The sequence below is a fragment of the Amphiura filiformis genome, chromosome 18, assembly GCF_039555335.1.
Source record: "Amphiura filiformis chromosome 18, Afil_fr2py, whole genome shotgun sequence".
NCBI lineage: Eukaryota > Metazoa > Echinodermata > Ophiuroidea > Amphilepidida > Amphiuridae > Amphiura > Amphiura filiformis.
In genome coordinates this window covers 57,621,792-57,642,638 of record NC_092645.1, presented here as the reverse complement: position 1 = coordinate 57,642,638, position 20,847 = coordinate 57,621,792, and the positions used below count along the sequence as shown (strand labels likewise).

General features: G+C 38.1%; 1 protein-coding gene across 2 annotated transcripts in view; it reads left to right on the top strand.

Annotated features, from left to right (window-relative positions):
• The window catches only part of LOC140138846 (uncharacterized), a 44,626-nt gene that overhangs the window by 3,590 nt on the left and 20,189 nt on the right, over positions 1-20,847 (top strand). For both annotated transcript variants that reach the window (XM_072160621.1, XM_072160620.1), the window contains exons 2-7: positions 5,688-5,810; positions 6,892-7,193; positions 9,642-11,332; positions 13,639-14,430; positions 17,992-18,137; positions 19,357-20,458. In XM_072160621.1, the coding sequence (XP_072016722.1) occupies positions 5,737-5,810; positions 6,892-7,193; positions 9,642-11,332; positions 13,639-14,430; positions 17,992-18,137; positions 19,357-20,458 (4,107 nt within the window). In that variant the 5' untranslated portion in view covers positions 5,688-5,736. The remainder of the gene's footprint in view (positions 1-5,687; positions 5,811-6,891; positions 7,194-9,641; positions 11,333-13,638; positions 14,431-17,991; positions 18,138-19,356; positions 20,459-20,847) is intronic.

Sequence of the window (20,847 nt, the reverse complement as noted above, 5' to 3'; positions counted from 1 at the left end):
AGCTTTACTTTAGCCAAGTTTAGGGTTTTTTATTTTTACATGTAATAGCTGCCTTCTGGGTTGGTTTAGGGTGAGGGTTATGGTTAGGGTTATAACACTGCACTGGGTATTACACTGTACTTCCACAAGGCAGCAAACATGCAGACTGCGGAACTCAGTCCTCAATAGTGGGGATTATGCACTTTCAGTTTCCTACGCGTTTGAACGGGAATTGGATTGCGTACTTGTTCGATGTCTAGTGAGCAAATTTCTTCAATATTTTGAGAAAATTATGTCAAATTTTCTGTTCTATATTGTTTGGTAATAATGTCTTTTGCCAATAGTATGTTTAAAGTTGTAATTTTGTGTTTTTGATCGCAAAGATCGGATATTTTCGCTTCGATTCGAATTCTGAACCCTTCGCAAGGCTGCCGATTGCGGCAGAATTTTGACGATAATTTTGCCTTTTTGGACACTAAAATGCATTTGATCCTTAATTTTGTTTCAACCGAGTCTTAAATTAGCAAGCACAATAAGGTTGGTACCACTTTTATATACATTGATGAAATTTTTAAGATATTTTTTCAAGTTTCTAACTGGCGCAAATCGTTAAGTGTGTATTTCCCATTGACATCCAAAATGGCGTAAGCCAGTCCTTAATATAGGTATGGCGATATAGGACTGGCAAGCAAGTCTAGTCCTCAATGATAGTCAGTCACTTATCCTTTGGTCGTTATATGACTATCATTTGAGGACTGTGTTCTTACCATACATCTTCCGAGGTGCAGTTTCAGACAATAGCTTGGGATTATTGGGACAGAGGTTATCTTTTGAATTCTTTCATGACCACTGAAGCATAGTCAAGCCTGTCAAGGACACTCGGCGTGAATTGAAAGACCATGTCACTCGCCACAAAAGAATGTCAAAGGTCACCCGACACCAATTTGGTGTACTTCCGCGCCTCGGAAAAGGATGCTTTTAAAGTCTATGATGACTGGCAAACATGAAAAAACCTCAAAGCAAAGGCTGTCAAACTTAAAGGCTGAGGCTGAGAAACATTGTACTTACATGCAGGGCCCCGATGCAGGGTCTTAGTTAGGATTTGACAAGTGCCGGTCAAACTGCATGTCGAAATTTTTACCTTGAAAACATATCCGCATATTCGATTCTGGGGTAATGGGTGTTTAGACATCAGTTCACCTATAAATTTTATAATAATGCTAAATCAATTGCTATAGCATAATTTATTAGTTCGGTGTTGTTTTGATTTCATATAACTTACTTAACTTAAAATTTAAGCATTATTTTAAGAATTTAGCATATTCGTCTAGAGGCATTTTACGATCGCCAAATCGCGATCAGTGCAGTTTTTCCTCGGCATGAAAGATGCGACAGCCGCCATGTGTTTTAAAATAGGCCTACATGACTTTGTGTGCATGAAGCCAAAAATTTAATCATTAATTACCTATAGAATGATCTCCGATATATAGTTAACGTCCGACTTTCAGATGGTTCATGCACATTCACATTCATATTTTATTAACTATCTAACTACTACACTACGTACATGCTTTGTTGTCTGAAGGTATTTAGTTAACTATTTAGCTCTATTGGTGCAAAATAATAGGCCTAAGATGATTTCCGACATCGTTTTTGTTTCGACTTTCAGATCATGCATGCACTTTGGGTTTTTTTTAAACATGTATAGACCTACAAGATGATTTCCGAAATAATTTGTGACATGATCAAGGGGAATGAGTCGGATGTCGATAATATTGTTTTTGAGATATTGGCAAAAACAATGTTCAAATTCTTTTGTTTTATCATTGTTTTTAGCCAGTGATAAATTGCTCATAACTCGGTAACCAGACGTCCGATTTTGATGGAGTTTGCATCAAAATGTAGCATTAATTTATAAACAGCTAGAAAATGATGCAAAAAACTTCTAATTGAAAATTGCAGACAAGTGACTCATCCCCCCTGATGATGTCACATTTACTTCATCAGACTTTCAGATGGTTCATGCACATACTTTTTATTAATTATCTAACCCGGGCTATCTAACTGCTACACATGCTTTGTCGTCTGAAGGTATTTTATAGTTAGCTCTATATTGGTGCAAAGTAATAGGCCTACAAGATAATTTCCGGCATTAATATTAACCATGCATAGACAACTGGTATACATGTACATATCCAGTAGAGTTTTCTAATTAACATTAGCACTAGGTTTTTTTAATTTTTTTTTTATAGTTGTTGAAAACATGCCCTAACAAAACCCGATGTTAGGCCTAAAGCTTCTGTGGGTGGTCCACCTAAATCAATGAATTGTTAGTTTATGCATAAAGCCAGTACAAAAGTTTTAAAAATGCTTTGTGCATAGTTGAATATGGGAAAGTGGACATTTTAAAGTGTTGTAACTTGAAAATGGAGCTTCTTTGAAAATTGTTTTGAAAAAAATAAATGCCAATTGCTATTGTCATTTTTCAATGTGAAGGTGGTTGAATTAAAGCATATTTTGAAAGTAGAGTGTCCCTTAGCATGGTTAGGGTTTTGAAGTATACAAATAGTACAATTGTATGAAAATGGTTGGTGCATTATAAACCAGAGAAAGTCATGGAATTCTTTAATTAAAGTCATGGGAAGTCATGGATTTTTTTTGCTCATGAAGTGTAAGAACCCTGCAAAGATTTGTGCCGTCTGGAAAAAATTCAAAAAATCAGTGAGGGAGTCCCTTATTATTTGTTATTTATATGTTGTTTTTTACCATCCATTTCTGTGTAAAATTGCAATTGCAAAGGCTTTGGCAACACATCATAAAAACGGGTAGGCCCCTTTTGTTATTTCCCCAAAGCCCTAGGCCTACCCTAGCTTGAAGAGAGTGTTTGCAATACATGTTTATAAATGGGAAGCAAGAACTTCTAAACATGTCTTTTCATTGCAACAATTTTAGAAACAAAGAAAGGGACCAAAGAAGTAAAATAACAAAAATATTTGAAAATCTTCAAAAATCGGGCGGGGACGTTAGGGTATTTATTTTCAATTGGCCTCATCGGAAAGTAGGCCTACCACATCGTACTTTCAATTCGTCGCTGAAGAAAATCTTATCTTGTTCTTTTGTCGCTTCTTAATTAAAAGCATTCATCATTTGCATTTTTTAAAGTTTAAAACTCTACTTCTGATATTTTGCGATATTTTATACTACTTAAAAGTTAAAACTATTTTCAATACACCTGTAGGCGTATCCGGTTCTTTAAACCAGAGCTAAGCGACCGATGCTTTTTAACCCTTTTCATACGGATGAAATAAGCTTTTGTTTACAATATATACATTGTAGGCCTACGCTACGGCGAAAAAAGATGCATAAATTCACTTTTTTGACAAGTAAATTACAATGTACCTTGAAATTCTAGTTTTGGCCAGTCTCGAACATCATCTGCCTAAGCATCCATGGCAATTTGATGATGGTGACAGTGAAGTGAACTTAGAGAAGCATATCCAAAGTATTGTTGTTGTTTGCCTATGCTATGCTGCACAAATGGCCCCCGTATTGGTGGCGATGTAAGATGGCGCCCTTTCGAGAGTGGGCGGTCGGATTCGTCTATTAGTTTAAGCTTGTTGGATATCCATATTTCGTGGAGTGTGCTTCTTTGTAGCCCTGCGAGGCTATGTAGTTGGATATCCAAATTTCAAGGTTTGTGGTTCTTTATAGCCCTGTGGGGAAATCTATGTAGTTGGATATCAATATTCAGCGGCAGTTGTTGGCGATCTTTCGCGGTTTGTGATTTTAATTTATAATATTTATATCAAATATAATTTCAGTCTGAGCTGTGAACAGAGCCACTGATAAATGTGTTTTAAATGACGAAGATGCCATGGGCCATGCCATGATAGGCATGGTGATAGCATCTGGATGGTGAAAGTAGGCCCTAGGCCTAGGACTAAATGTGAATAAAAATCAAACATGTTTGTTTGATGAAAAAAAAATATAATATCACAATAGCACTGGATGTTCGAAATGGTGTTATTCTTGATTTACGACAATAAATTGATTAATAAAACATTAAAAAAAAGTGTGGGAAGTTTCGAACTTGAGCAAAAATTCATGAATGGATTAGAAGTCCATGACCTTAACCACTTCGCCACGGGGACGTCCGAAATAAAGCAAGAAATCATGTTTGTTTATTATCAAACAATCGGATTCACTGTAAGATTGGTGTAACTTTTTGAAATAAAGAGTTGTTTAAATATGACACTTTGGACAGGCTTAGTTCCTGGGGGAGTTGGCAGAGACTCGGACCCGAATAGAGTTTGCTTCTGGGATGACTGCAAGTATATTGTCAGATGACTTCACGTTCAAGTTCAGATCAAGCTGCGGATGGCGGGCAGTGATTTTCAGGTACTGCCTTAACAAAGTTTGGTCAAATTCACAGGCAGCACGACCAAGTTCAGGTCCAAACGTAGAGGTCGGGGACAAAAACGCTTCAAGAGTCGCTGCGAATTTGGAGAAACCCTGGGAAGTTTCGCCAACGGGGTTTGTACCACACCACCAACGCTAAATTGAGCTGGTACACTCTGGACTTTTTTCAGTAAAGTTTTTCCTAGCTTTCCACAGTTAAAACCTTTTCCGATCTCTTTTCTTTGTAAACGGGGATTTGTACTTCTTCCTTAGCTTATTCCCAGTGACATCCGAGGAGTTCAATGGAGCAGGCGTGGCAATTTCCAAAGTCACATGTGACTGTGGTAGCACGAATATTCAAATCCGGTTTCACTGGTGTTTTCCAATCGATATCCAAGAAAATGTTATTCTTGGTCTGCTTTAAAGACCACAACGGTTCCACATTTGAAACATTCAAAGCCTGTAACACCTGGTTTAATCTGCCAAGTCCTGAGAAAACGGATGAATCCATGTTTTCTCAGATGTTATGGACGAGGAGAAAATTCTGGTATGTCCTACACGGCCGACCATCACATTCCATCTACATGTAGGAGGGTGGGCTTATACCAGAGTGGTTACGGTAATAAAAGCCCCAAAATTTTGACTAATAACTTGCTAAGAAGAATTGAAACAATATTTGTAAATTGAATGTCGGAAATTTGGTTATGCTTTCCGTAATGATGGTTTGATGGGGAAATCCTGGTTGATTCAGACTGATGATTGACGATGTGCGGTTATTGTTAATTCAGTTATTTATCATTATCTGAAAATATTTAGTTTTTAATATGTAAAAGTTTATTTTTTTCCTAAATAACCTGTTTCCTTTATTAATATTATTGTTACGATGAATAAAAGCAATTTTAAAAGACAAAATAAAAACTTTTTTTTGTATTATTGTGGCACAACATATTTGGTGAATAGCATTACAACATTGGTGATGTCATTGGGTTATAATGAGCTGTGGTTGATTCATTTGCATAAGTTGAATTTGTACAGAAGTTTGCTTGTGGGCATGGAACTTAACTTTTTTGCCACTCGCCAATCAAGCAAGTACATGTAGGTAAAAAAAAGACAAAATCAAAATGATAACTTGTTTTTGTATTATTGTGGCACCACATGTTTGGTGAATAGCATGACAACATCACAGCATCACCGTCTGCTGTCGACCCAGCAAACATGTTCTCAGGTGAGCAAAAAAGAAAGTTAAACTCTTTAATCACAATAAATTTAAGTGAATAAACAATCTACTGATTTTAATTTTTCATTTTTAGATCAATATTTGATGTCATATCAGTAGCCCGAGATTAAAAAGTCAACAATATGGCAGAATCTGATGCAGCCAAGCCAGGAATGGAAACTAAAGATGACGATAGGAACATAGTTGAGTTATTAATGTAAGTCATAAATACCTCTGATAAATGGGTGTCCATCTTTGCAGCATTTATCGTATTAGTAGGCTCAGGTTGAGGTCGGAGATGGGTCAAAGGTTAAATAGGGTAAAATTGCTATAAACATTTCCTGGGTTAATCCAGCTGGAGCCGCTTATGTCCTGGGTTAATCCAGCTGGAGCTACTTATGTCCTGGGTTAATCCAGCTGGAGCTACTTATATCCTGGGTTAATCCAGCTGGAGCTACTTATATCCTGGGTTAATCCAGCTGGAGCCGCTTATGTCCTGGGTTAATCCAGCTGGAGCCGCTTATGTCCGGGGTTAATCCAGCTGGAGCTACTTATGTCCTGGGTTAATCCAGCTGGAGCTACTTATATCCTGGGTTAATCCAGCTGGAGCCGCTTATGTCCTGGGTTAATCCAGCTGGAGCCGCTTATGTCCGGGGTTAATCCAGCTGGAGCTACGGATGTCCTGGGTTAATCCAGCTGGAGCTACTTATATCCTGGGTTAATCCAGCTGGAGCTACTTATGTCCTGGGTTAATCCAGCTGGAGCTACTTATATCCTGGGTTAATCCAGCTGGAGCTACTTGGGTTAATCCAGCTGGAGCTACTTATATCCTGGGTTAATCCAGCTGGAGCTACTTGGGTTAATCCAGCTGGAGCTACTTATATCTTGGGTTAATCCAGCTGGAGCTACTTATGTCCTGGGTTAATCCAGCTGGAGCTACTTATATCCTGGGTTAATCCAGCTGGAGCTACTTATATCCTGGGTTAATCCAGCTGGAGCTACTTGGGTTAATCCAGCTGGAGCTACTTATATCCTGGGTTAATCCAGCTGGAGCTACTTGGGTTAATCCAGCTGGAGCTACTTATATCCTGGGTTAATCCAGCTGGAGCTACTTGGGTTAATCCAGCTGGAGCTAAATCATGTAATAATAGGAAACATAACATTTGGCAAACTGTCTTATTGCAACTGCTATGACAGGAGGCCCAGTGCTTCAAGAACCACCCTCTATTTGCAGCTGACCAGGTGTAATAACCAGATTACCCACCTTTGTTTCCCACCATCTTTTCATTCCAATACAGAGAAAAACTACTTGCACAAACTGCTGGCTCATCGGCACCTGATCATGACCAATGTTCATGTTCTGTCTGTAACGGAAGTTTAGTGCAGCAGCATGATAGTACCTCAGTCAAAGGGAAGTCAATGATACTTCACATACGTAAAGCAACACTATATAGATGTATGGTCACCAAGAAGTATACATTTACTCCGCCATCAAGATGTCATCAGGAATCACTTGAATATCTGAATTTCTGTGATAGATGCCTGAGAGTTGCAAAGAGAGTCAACTTAGTGATGGAAAAGAAGCAAGAACATACAACAGGTAATTGGGCAATTCCAGTTGAAATCTGTACACCCCCTGTGGAAGGCATGACTTTAATCTCCCACACAGGGGCAGTGGCGTAGCTGGGATTTTTCCAGGGGGGGGCAAGCCTGTATGGGGCGGGGGCCCAAATCCACCAAACAACAATTTTGCCGCCCCTTCCTCAACAGCCTGAAAAGGTGAAAAAGTGAAGAGCAAAAAAAAAAAAAAGGATTATGTAGCGCCCTAAAAGCAACACATTTTGATATTATATAGTACCATTTTTTTCCACCTCTCACTTTTTCCTCTCTCTCTCCTTTTCCTCTTTATTCCTTGAGCTAGGGGGCGGGGGCCCAAATAGCGCTAGGGCGGGGGCCCCAACAGGCCCCCGGCAGCTACGCCACTGCACAGGGGGTGTAGATTTCATATGGAGTCATGCAATCAGGTAACCGCATTAATTCACACTCCCAGTGCAGGAGATTAAATGTCATAGGGGCATTAGGGATATATGGATTTAAACTGGAATAACATATTGACAACATCAACCCACACAGGCATGCATGTGTAATCGCCTTCAATCGAGGACACACACACTCTACATTCCAACCGCGGACTACTTGGCAATGGGGAACCATCCACGGTTATTAGAGGTCTGCAAATGCATGCATATGCATGTTTTACGTATTTGCAAAATACATCCTCTATCGTGTAAGAGATAACGTCCGCAGTTACTAGGTTAAATTGCATAACCACAAAAATATACACAAAAATGACGAAAAACGTCCTCAGTATGTCGATTGAGTACGGATTCAGACGTCTACGTTTCATAGTCCTAAACAGCATCCACGTTTGACGGCAATTACACATAGGGGTGTTTGTGTAAGGGTATATGCTCGATATCACCCACTTTTGGGGAGTATTTGTGTGTTTTTATCAACCAAAAAAACTAATATAAAATGTTCAGAAGAGTCTGGAGAATCTTTTCTGCTATGTTGTTAAGTTTCACCTGTACGTTCTATTCTATTTCCATGGCAACTGTCATGCTATATTTCACATTATAACTAGCTATTTTGTTAAAATTAATAATGGAGTAGAAACTTTCTATTTGGTTTGAAGAAAATATGAAACATAGATATTTTTAAAATATCTGTAAACAAAATTATCACATTTGTTTCTATACATTTGATTTATGGGTGAAAATGTCATTTTTAGTGCTATTTGTCCAGTTTTTACCAAAAATTCAATTCTAATTTTTACATGGGAATTGTTTTGAAAAATGATATAGCGTCATGAGAAAGTATATCAATTTATTGATATGGATGTTTGGATCACAAAAGTCAATTTAACATTTTCCTGTGACCTATGGCAAATCAACTTATTTTCAGATTAGAAACATTAATGAAATTCGCAAAGTGCTTGATTATGATACTGCTGCAACACTTGTCCACGATTTAGTCACATCACGTCTTGACAATGGAAATGCTTTATTATATGGAATCACTGAACAACAACTCAATAAACTTCAACAGGCTCAAAATGCTGCTGCACGCATGCTCACAAGGACTAGAAAATTTGACCATATTTCACCCGCCTTACAACGCCTGCATTGGTTACCAATTCGGTATCGCATACATTTCAAACTCCTTCTTCTCACCTGGAAAGCGCTCCATGACATGGCACCTTCTTATATCAGTGAACTTATCAATTTATATATTCCATCACGTAACCTTAGATCATCGGATAAGCATTTTCTTTCAGTTCCACAGACATCTTCATCATTTGGCGACCGGGCCTTCTATGCTTGTGCACCTGCACTTTGGAACTTGCTTCCTTTAAATCGGCGTTTGTGATTCACTTGATATTTTCAAAAAGACTTTAAAAACTCATCTGTTTAAGATTGCTTATGACAATTGACTTCTATATGTGACTGTTTTTATAATTGTGTGTTAATTTTTAATTGTTCAATGTTTGCGCCTCGGAATAGGGTTGTCTAGATAGATGGCGCGTTATAAATGCAAATTTATTATTATTATGGTTGTTGATCTTTGACCTCTTGAAATTCATAAGTAGGCATAAAATGAACATTTTAGTGATTTGGGGCATTTTGCCCCAAAATTACCCTTTTAATCAGTTTTAGCAATTTCTTGCATTACAAAATTACAGTTTATGTATTGATATACAAGACTTCCTTAATTTTAAAGGCAGTTTCAATGGCAAAGGCCATTTTTTGTCAATTTTACTGGAAAATTAAAAAACCAGCTTTCTAATTTATGCTATATTATTTATTACCATTTCTTATACGCATACCATTTCTTCTACAGTTTTAAGTCAATTGCAATGATATATTGAAGCTGACGAATTACATTTTATATTTGTCAAAATAAATTTGTCTCAAGATGTGAAAGAGCCGGTTCAATCCCTTAAAACAAAATACAATTACGCTGCATTTTGCAATTATCATTTTCCCAGGTGATGTAACGGATGATTCGACCAAAGTAGCTCAGCAAGTGCAACAAAATTGGAAGAGCCAGTTATCATATTTATCAGATATTTTGCAGCTGGGAACAGCAGGTTCTAGTGGTCAGCTTCAGTCTGATAACAAAATAACCACAGCAGATACTCAGCAGCTGTCAGCTTCTACTTCTTCTGTGCAGCAACAGCAAGCTAATGAAGTAACAGTGAAAATTCCTTTGCCAGCAAATACTGTTGTACACATTCCACCTGCTGATGAGCAACAAGTAGTGACCTCCACTGGCTTGGTCAGTGTATCAGATATACAGCAGCTGACTACAGCAGGTTGTAGTAGTGGTAGTAGTCAGCATCAGTCTGCTAATGAAGTGCCAGGGTCAGTTCATTTACATAACAGGCATCAGCAACAGCTAGTGACCCCCACTGGATTGGTCTGTGTATCAGATACACAGCAGCTGACTACAGCAGATTCTAGTAGTCAGTGTCAGTCTGCTGCTAATGAAGAAACAGGGTCATTTCGTTCACATAACACACCTCCTGTGCAACTAGTGCCCCCCACTGGATTGGTCAGTGTATCAGATGCACAGCAGCTGACTACAGCAGGCTCTAGTAGTCGGCATCAGGCTACTGATGAAGTAACAGGGTCAATTAAAAAAATGTGTTGGTCAGAAAAGAAAATAGTTTTTTACAACACACCTGCTGTGCAACAACTAATGACCTCCACTGGATTGGTCAGTGTATCAGATATACAGCAGCTGACTACAGCAGGTTGTAGGAGTCAGCATCAGTCTGCTAATGAAGTATCAGGGTCAATTCATTTACATAACACACATCAGCAACAATTAGTGACCCCCACTGGACTGGTCAGTGTATCAGATACACAGCAGCTGACTACAGCAGGTTGTAGTAGTCAGCATCAGTCTGCTAATGAAGTAACTGGGTCGATAAACACTCCTGTGCAACAACTAAGGACCCTTGCTGGATTGGCCAGTGTACCAGTTACACAGCAGCTGACAACAACAGGTTGTAGTAATCGGTCTACTGGTAAATCAATGAAGTATCAAAATCTGAATCTGAAACTAATGGAGATGGTATTGGACAAAAGGGAGAGTAATTCATCTGAATTAAAGTGTGGTACAAAGAGGAAGAAAGGTGACACATCTGACTTAAAGTGTGGTGCAAAGAGAAAGAAAGGTGACACATCTAAGTTAAAGTGTGGCTTAAAGAGGAAGAAAGTTAGCACATCTGAATTGAAGTGTGGCACAAAGAGGAAGAAAGTTGACTCATCTAAGTTAAAGTGTGGCGCAAAGAGGAAGAAAGTTGACTCGTGTGAATTACAGGGGGGAGCAGAAAAGAAGCAAGTAAAAGAAATCAAGAAGGTGAAGATAAAGACTACATCTGCAGCCTTATTTCAAGACCATGATTATTTTCCGGTACGAGTAAAAATGATGAATGGAAAGAAGAAAAAGAAGAAAGATAAGGACAAGACAAATGAAGGAAAGAAGAAAAAGAAGAGAAAAAAGGACAAGACAAAGGATGGGGACACTGCAAGCTGCAGAAAAAAAGCAAAAAACTATGAGATTCCATTCCAAAGAAGAAAGTTTGGGGAGAGAAATACCAAGAATAGTCAAAAGGCTTCAATTGATGAGAATAAACAAGACAGGAAGTTGAATGACAAGTGTGATGAAACGGTAAGTGTTTGTTGGAGTTGAAGAACTCTACCTTAAATGCATCAGTTGGTGGCGTTGGGTGGGGGTTATTAATGATAAAGTGCATGTTGTTTGATTTAGAGCAAGTACAAGTCTATTAGACCCACATTTTCAGGTCTGTGCTGCTAAAAGTGTAAGAATGTGCACCAAATTGCTTTAATTGAGGGTTCATTTTGAAAAAAATTCCAACTTCTGACTTGGGCACATCAAAGAGATGTATTCCACAAGTTAATGAAGAATGCGGCTGGAAATTTGATTAATTATGGGTTTATTACTCAGAAAATCAAAATTGCAAATGAGAAACATGTAATAATGACTTAGGCAGTTTTGTTATGAGGGTGAATTCATACAGAGGCAAAGCCAAATTTTTCGTCCCCATTTGTCCATTTTTTGTCCCACCGTGGGGGGCAAAGCCAAATTTTTGTACCCATTTGTCAATTTTTTGCCCCATTTTTAGTCATTTTATTAAGGATACTTTAATTGGCATCCCCATTTAATCACTAAAAAATCCCCTGTCTGTCTTTTTAACCCATTGAGAGCTAAGTTAACAGCATTTCTGTAGCTTTTCAACAATGCTGTGTGTGGGAGCCTCATAAATCACAATACATGTAGTCTTGTAACCAATCTAGCAGGTAGTAGTACCAGCCCTCGAATTAAGGATCTGAAGGGGCACGGCAACTTTTTTAGGGCAAGTTGATAATTGCCTTGGATTTTCACTGAAAAGGCAAGGCAGCACGGCAATTTGTAATATTTCAAAAGGGCATCAAGGCAACTGTTGAAAATTTGAGAGGGGCACCAAGGCAATTTTTCGAAAGCGAATAGATGCATTGCTGTCAGCTGAATTTGACACCAAAGTAAAATTGGACTCTCAACTTTACACTAAAACTAACCTGCTTGCTCAAAAAACCTGCTTAAATAATACAAAGCAATCAAAAATCAACAGTTTAATTTACTTAAATTTTGCGATCCCTAGTTCTGAGCTGCAAAACTGACTCGAAACAGCAATGAAACAGCTGTAACTTTGGTAATAATATTGATCAAATTCGCCGGGACAAAAACTATTTCGTGCAAAACATATAGAGAGATGGGCTCACATGTACAAGATAAGACGATACCGGAAGGGGGATCGCCATCGGTTTGCAATGGGAAGTCAATGTTTGCTAATCGAGAGATCAATATTGATTTGCCCAGCGCTTCGGATTTTGTTCACGACACAGGAAGCTTTAATAGTTACTAACAGCGTTTCTGATTGGTCGATAGTACGTTGAAGGTATTTCTCTGACCAATCGGGCAAATGAAGTCAGATTTCTAGCAACCAGATTATAGATAATAATGTATAAAAGCCGATGTGATTGGCTGAATATGTAAGCTACGTAGAGGTAATGAATATTAATTGACAACAAACTATGATTGATAGCTGGGTTACGATGCTCAAAATAGCGATCGTGTTCAAGATTTTCGATTTAATTTTCCACAATTTTTCGGGGTTTTAACCAGTACTTGTTAATTATTTTATAATGAAGGGGCAAGGCTAGCCGGCTAGGGCACCCACGGCAACTTCATTTAGGGCACGGCAAGTGACTGCCGTCGGTAAAGGACATATTTTGAGGGCATTGCGGCAATGGGGGTGGACACCCACGGCAATATGCCGTCGGTGCCGTGGGTTAATTCGAGGGCTGAGTAGTACTCATGGGGTTAAGACTCTGCAGCCCTACCACCATTCTTACCATGTTGCTGATTGGCTCAATAAATCATAATACCATAGTCTTCTTGTAACCAATCAGCAGGTAGTGCTTATGGGGTTAAAGCCATTATTATAACATTTTCTGAGGAGAACGTCCTCAATTTTTTTTTTAATTCTAGTTTTTACACGATTGTAATGTACTTCAGTAAACAAAAATACTCTGCAAAAATCAAGACTATAGGTGCTGTTTTTTTTTTGTCAAAATCCGAGATTTTGAATAAAAAAAATGCAGGAACCGTTGTTTTATTATTACTATGGAAATATTAGTCAAACATGTATGCGATAACAGAGTACGTACACGGCGTGCGGGACATACATACACACGCACAAGAGGGTCGTACCATATTACAACCGCTGGAGTAACATGCATTGGTGCTAATAGTACATTCCAATTTTCTTTGCTTGACCTCACTTGTTCGGCTCAAAATTAAGCGGGGACATATCTGACAGTAAAAGCTAACATTTTATGGAAAATAAATACTAATCTATTTTTACAGAAATGTTATAATATGGCTTTAATGTATATTTTGTTCTTTCTATTTAGCTGAATACCGGCTTGAAGCGGAAGGCTTGCTGTTGCTGCTTTGGTCACAAAAGCCTCGGACCCATGGCAGCTTTTAAAGACATAGCGCTCCTTGAAAAGGAACTGAATATCACTATTCCATCTCCTATAGATATATGTCTTCTTCTTTGTCAGAATTGTCGGTATAAAATCAGCAATATTTACAGAGTGGAAGGGCAACTGAAGAAAGTGAAGACGGTGTTCATGAAAAGAGTAAAATTGGATATGGCAGAAACAGATACAGCTGAAACATGCTTGCCCACAAAAAATGATGAGTTTGACAATGAAGGCTCTGTTGATACGGTAGCAAAGAAACCCAGCAATGCAGACAACAGAACATGTACAATACCAGAATATGATATAGATACCCCTTTTGTAGGTGATGCTGTTGTTGATAAAGAAGATGATGTCACCGAAAGTAAAGTATCAGATGGGGTCGACACACTCCTTTCAGATGTGGAACATATGCTAGCTAAGTATGGCAAGGTAGAAGATAGTGTGTATGCTGATATATCTTCTGATGACAATGAGATGAGAATGGAAGAAGACAAAGAAGGTCTGAAGTTGCAGAATATGGAAGGAGTGCCATTGACGTCAGAAGATGAGACTTTGGCAACAGTGACAAGAGATGAAAGTATCAATGCCAGTTCAACTGATGTGGTAGATTTATCTGTTACCATGGTGCAGCTGCCATCAACATCCACCCAGGGTAATGCAGGTGTGGAAGATGAGCCAAATGGTGCTGCAAAGTCTGCCAGCAAAAGAAGGGATAAGGTAAGTGCATACATATACTTTGATCAGCACGTAATCGGCGGTAATTGTTAGGCTTTCACCACTACGCTGAAAGTAGACCCACATTTTGAGTGATATAGTTGACCTGCCTGATCTATATTGTGCATGTTAAATAAAGTAGAAAAAGTATAGGGCTGGAGTTAATAATTTGTGATACTTCTGGCGAGATGTCACAAGACAATTCTCAAAATAAAATATTTTGATATTAATCTGCGATGTTATAAGGCCCGCCGATTACGAGCTGATCAAAGTATATATTAATTGATAAATCATGTCGAGAAAATGTTTATTATGTGATCCAATCAGACCAAAGTTGGCAATAATGAAATTGAGATATATAAGCAGAAATTAGGAGCATAAACATATAAGAAAATAAAAATGAACATATAAAAAGTTAATGACTTTGCAACCAAGTAATAATTCCAGGGGGTTTCAATGAAAGATTAGGTACCGGTACTGAGCAAGTTAGGATCTGCTGCAGAATCTCGCTGACATCATCTTGGAGCATTTTGATGGCTCTCCTGCATCTTGCATTTTTAAGATGCAGCACGCTGATGAATTAAAATAGTGTGGCCATATCACTGGTTGCATCTTCACGATCAATTGTGGGCATTGACAATATTTTGTAATCGTCTTGCTCTGTGGTTTCATTGTCCAAAACCTTATAATGTTATCAACTAAACATTGCCGGCATTCATTGACACACTCAAGGACAGTAATTTGTTATGGTATTGTTGTCAAGTGTTATTTGCCGGTTACGTGCAATGCAGGAGTTGGGCCAATGAACAGGTGACTGAACATGGCATCTTGTCAGGCAGACAAACGATTTGTTATTGCATATCGCAACAGTATATATTTCTGAGCTCAGCATAGCTGCATCGGCTTGGGTCAACCCCGGGGGTCAACGTCTTGGGTTCTGGGCACGCCAGCGAGTTACTTAGAGAGATTTTGCACCACCGGTCCTTAGGTGCTGTGTAATAATTATGAGCCCTCAGAGGAGGGTAAAATTTTTGGCCAGCCGAAAGGGGGGAGGGAGGAGCATGTAAGGAAATATCCTGTTCGCTGCACTCACAATTCGCTGTAGAAGTAGTTAGGTAACAGGATTAATTACCATAGCAATTTAGGTTTACACTACTTTTGAATGTATTTGCTCTGCACTAGACAAGGCCGTACAGTGATAAAGACCTGGATCATTAGTCTGTAGAATTTTCACATCATGCTGATCACCCACACCTGTAAGATTAGTGTGTTTGAATAGAGCACTATCGTAGTCAATCTATCATTGCACATATGTGGCTGGACGCGGCGAATGAGCCGTAAACTCGGCAAACTTCATTTCGAGCTACAGGTGAAAATATATGCAAATCTCGTATTTTGGCAAAGTTGAGATTTTTGCAGATTTGAAATGTTTAAGCTTTCTTCTAAACACATACAAAGTTTTATTTTAAAGAAATAAGTGGAAATATGAAATAATCTACATTTTTTGAGGCCCATCTGATGAATGGTCACTTTGCTTCCCTAACTTTGAACGCGTTTTTCTCGGTTTCGCGTTTAGATTCATGACGACCTATAACAAGCCATAACTTCGCTTCTGATTGTCATATGAAGTTCATTGAGGTATCATTTTAATCCCTGATACATGCTCTTTGCACATATGTAAAAAAGTAAAAATGACTAGAGGGGGACTTTACGGCTTATTCGAGGTGTCCAGGCACATATACACAGGTGATTACTCCCCATTCCAGATAAATATAGCACTAATTTTTTGGGATTAAAAACATATGATCAAGTTCTGCAAAATAAAACATAACTAAATCCTAATCCTTTAGTTAGTCCTAACTGGCAATAAAAGTAAAATTTTAATATTTCGCCAATTTCTTGAAAAAAGAGCCAAAAACATGCATTTTTGGCATGTTTTTGGACAATCGAGTCACAAAAATCAAAGACTTGTAACAAGTCTAAGCATTCAAAATCTACAGTAGATGCTGCAATTTTGCTCTAATTCCCACTTTTTTGTGTTACAATAATTAAATAATTGGTTATAAAAATGAATCATGTCTTTTCCAAAAACTAGAATGCATAAACTGAAATTAGTCTTAGTACAAGTCTTTAGGCTTGATTGTTACAGCATAGGAAAAAACCCTAAAAACGCATGTTTTTGGCCCTAAATTCCAAAAATTAGCTAAATATTAAAATTTTTCTTGTATTGCCAGTTAGGACTAACTAAAGGATTAGGATTTAGCTATGTTTCAGTAGGCAAAACAGGATAACATTTTTTTTATCCCAAAAAATTAGTGCTGTATTTGTCTGGAATAGGGAGTAGTACATCCTGCTTATAGTGCAGGGTGATACATTCAAAAGTACTGTAAAAGTCAATATTTTCGCGAGAAGATATTTTCGCGATTTTGAAGATTTTGTCAATTGCGCGAGAATTAAATTTCGCGGTTTTTATATTGATAAAATAGAAACCTAATGCAAAAGGTTATTTTCACAAGTTTTTATTTTCGCGATATTATGTCCACTCGCTAAATTCGCGAAAATAAAAACCTCGCGAAAATTTCTACTTTTACAGTAGTGTAAATCTGTTGCGATGGTAATTAATCCTGTTGCATAACTACTTCTACAGCGAATATGTATCTAGACTAGAGTCCGAAGTTTTACGGAAAACGGAAAAAAATCAAGGAATCGGAGGTACAACACGGAAAATGACATTTTTGTATGTGACAAAAATTGTTAAAAGATAAGAGAAATAAATGTTAAAAACAATCATGAGTTGTGTACATGTATGTCAATTTTTATGATAAAAATACTGTTTAATAATACCGAAATAAAGGTATATTACCCAGGTATGAGCCCCTATATACCTCCAAACATCATAATAGTCAGCCTATTATCGTGAGAATATTCCAATCGGAGCATATTGATCGCGATAATATTGAACACTTTGTGACATTAATATCATTGTTATTCATGACACAGATTTACAAATTTTACAACACGGAAAATGAATTTTAGCAAACTCTGGACTCTAATCTAGACCAATCAAGGTTTGCAAATTTGTATCCTAAAAATTTGGCATGTGCAAAGGGGGGAGGGGAGATTTTTTGGCAGGCTGAGAGGGGGGCAAACTATTTTTTTGCAGGCTGAGAGAGGGCAAACAATTTTTTGGCACACCATTTGGATCTTAATAGTCTTTGAATTCCTAAGCCTTGTGTGTTTATGCCAGCTAGTGCATATAGCACACTATAAATAATTGTGACATGATCAAGGGGAATGAGTCTGATGTCGCGAATATTGATTTTGAGATATTAGCAAAGAAAGGGTTAAAATTCTTTTGTTTTATATTGTTTTCAGCGATTGATAAATTGACTTAACTTCGCAAAGAAAAGTTGTATCAACATGGGGTTTTCAGTTTCTGAAAGCTCTATATGTCCTGTTTAGAAACAAATGTAAAACTCATTTCTAACCATGGTCGACATGTACATGTAACTCATTCCCCTTGATCATGTCACAATTGTCAATTTTCTTTCTTTCTTTTTACAGGAAGATGATACAGTGAGAACATGCTACCTTTGCAAGGGAATATATACTTTAAATGTTCGTATATTCAGCACTGGGACTCGCAATCCTCTAGTTCTTACACTAAAACATGTCATGAATATTGAAGTACCAATTCCTACAGATAGAAGGTAAGTGGCTATTCCAGTTGAAATACATACATCCTTTATGTAAGTCATGACCTTAATCTTCCTCACATGGAGTTTAAATTTCAAATGGAGTCACCTGGATGGACATTATTTCTGCTAAGCGAATGAATCGGTAAGATTTTTTTACACCATTGTAATGTACTTTATTTAACTAACAATACATACCCTGCAAAAATCAAGACTCTAGGTGCTGTAGTTTGGTAAAAATCTGAGATTTTGAATAAAAGGCAGGAACCATCATTTAATTCATTACGATGGAAATATTAGTCAAATTCATACGCAATGTTCATAACAGGATACATACATGGCGTGTGGGCCGGTCATACACACATCATAGGATCATGCCAAAGTACGGAGTGACTAGCATTGACGACATTTTCTTTGCTTTACCTCAGTTGTTCGGCTCAAAATTAAAAGGGGACATAACTTAGAGTAAAAGCTAATAGTTTATGGAAAAATACTAATCTAATACTAACCAGTGTTTTTCTTACCTTGGGTTTCACTTTTGCACCCCATTTTGAAAGTTGTTGTGCAATTTCATCTGATCCAGAGCAATATGAAGTGCAGTCTCAGACCAATCAAAATAAATTAACAAATTTGCAACACACTAACATTTACCAAAGGCCTAAATATAAAGCCTATGTAATTTAACACTCACAGTGACAATGAATTTTTCGCTGGTCTTTTAACATAATATTTTTTTAAATTTTTAATCAAGCCAGTTTGAAGTGTCCATCAAACAAATAACATCAGTGAAATGAGGGATCACAATTTTGTTTCATAACATTCTGTGTAAAGTTACGTAATTCTTCCTTTCATTCATGAGGCTCTCCCCTTTTATAGTGCATATGGCAGAACCATTAAAGTAGCGAATAGGGCTTATTTCAAATGCAGGTGGCACATGATCCAGTCCATTTACCTGTGTTATCTCGTACACCCTGTCATGTTCTGTTTTTCACTAAATGATAACGATTTATTTATTTATTTACGATTACCGAATAGGGTGCAACTTGCTAGACTTGAGTCCAGTCCTCGTTTACGGAGTTTAGGGTAAGGGTTTAGGGTAGGGCAGTCTTGTAATAAGACTAGTAGAGTTGCACTCTATTCGGCACTCCTTTATGTTTCACCTATACTGGGCAGAAAGACTGTGGCTGAATATTTTTGAATTGCTGATGTAGTTACATGTATTTATATATTTCAGACAATTAAATGATGTTGTTTCTTGCCGTACATGCGCAAATCACTTGAGAGATATCCAGAAAATGTATGATTACATCACAAAAACGAGGCTGAGGTTTATAGAGTCAGTGAAAACAGAGACTTACATTGGCCAGCTGTTTTACTGTAGGACACCATTTACGCATTTCAAGAGGACTGTTTGTGGTTCTGTGGTGTCAGTTACAAACGAAGATGTGACTCTGATGTCTTGTTTTAAAGATGACCATCATAGTGATACCAGTATTCCAGTGGTTATGTCTAGAGATGAAGATTACCATCATAGTGATACCAGTGTTCCAGTGGTTATGTCTGGAGATGAAGATGACCATCATGGTGATACCAGTGTCCCAGTGGTTATGCCTGGAGATGAAGATGACCATCATGGTGATACCAGTGTCCCAGTGGTTATGTCCAGAGATGAAGATGACCATCATAGTGATACCAGTGTTCCAGTGGTTATGTCCAGAGATGAAGATGACCATCATAGTGATACCAGTGTCCCAGTGGTTATGTCCAGAGATAAAGATGACCATCATGGTGATACCAGTGTCCCGGTGGTTATGTCCAGAGATGAAGATGACCATCGTGGTGATACCAGTGTCCTGGTGGTTATGTTTAGAGATGAATATGACCATCTTAGTGATACCAGTGTCCCAGATAATGCATGTGAAGTAGAGATTATGACACAGATGTCTTGTGTTGATGATGACCATCTTGTAGATACCAGTGTTCCAGAAGTCATTTCTAGGGATGAAGATGACTATCTGGATGATACAACTGTTAGAGATACTGCATGTGGAAAAGAGCTTGTGACACCAATGTCTTGTGTTGACTATGACCAACTTTGTGATACAAGTTTTCCAGTGGATAATGGTGTTGGTGGAAAAGATGATGCAGTTGTTCCAGTGGAAGGCAATGTGACTCTAGAGATGACCTGTGATGAGGTGATTAATGATGCTGCAGATGGACCCATTGGGGACATAAGTAGTGCAATGGTTGCAAAGGCCGATGGGGATGACTTTGTGACAAATGAAGCTGACGACGCTGATGAAGCTGATGACATACCTGAAGATGTGCCTCAGAAGGTAATGTAATAATATTATTATTTTCTATTTGTTTGGTTATATTATCATACCTAGCTTTTAGTAAATTTGGGGCTCAAATTTTAAGCATCTCAAAGACATCACCAGCAAGGGCGGATCCAGGAATTTTCAGTAGAAGGGGCGCAGAGCCACCACCGCTGCCACGGTGGCTCGGCGCCCACACATAGCCGCTCTGCAAAAATACATTAATTCAGGTGCCGCTCTGCAAAAATTAGAGGGGGCACACGCCGGGTGCGCCCCCCTCTAAATCCGCTCCTGACCAGCCCTGTATATCTCATATTAGGTTGGTAAGTGCAGACTGGGTGAGCTGTATATACATGTAGTATAATAGAAGAAAAATAAATTACAAAATTTGGCCCAAAGAAATATTG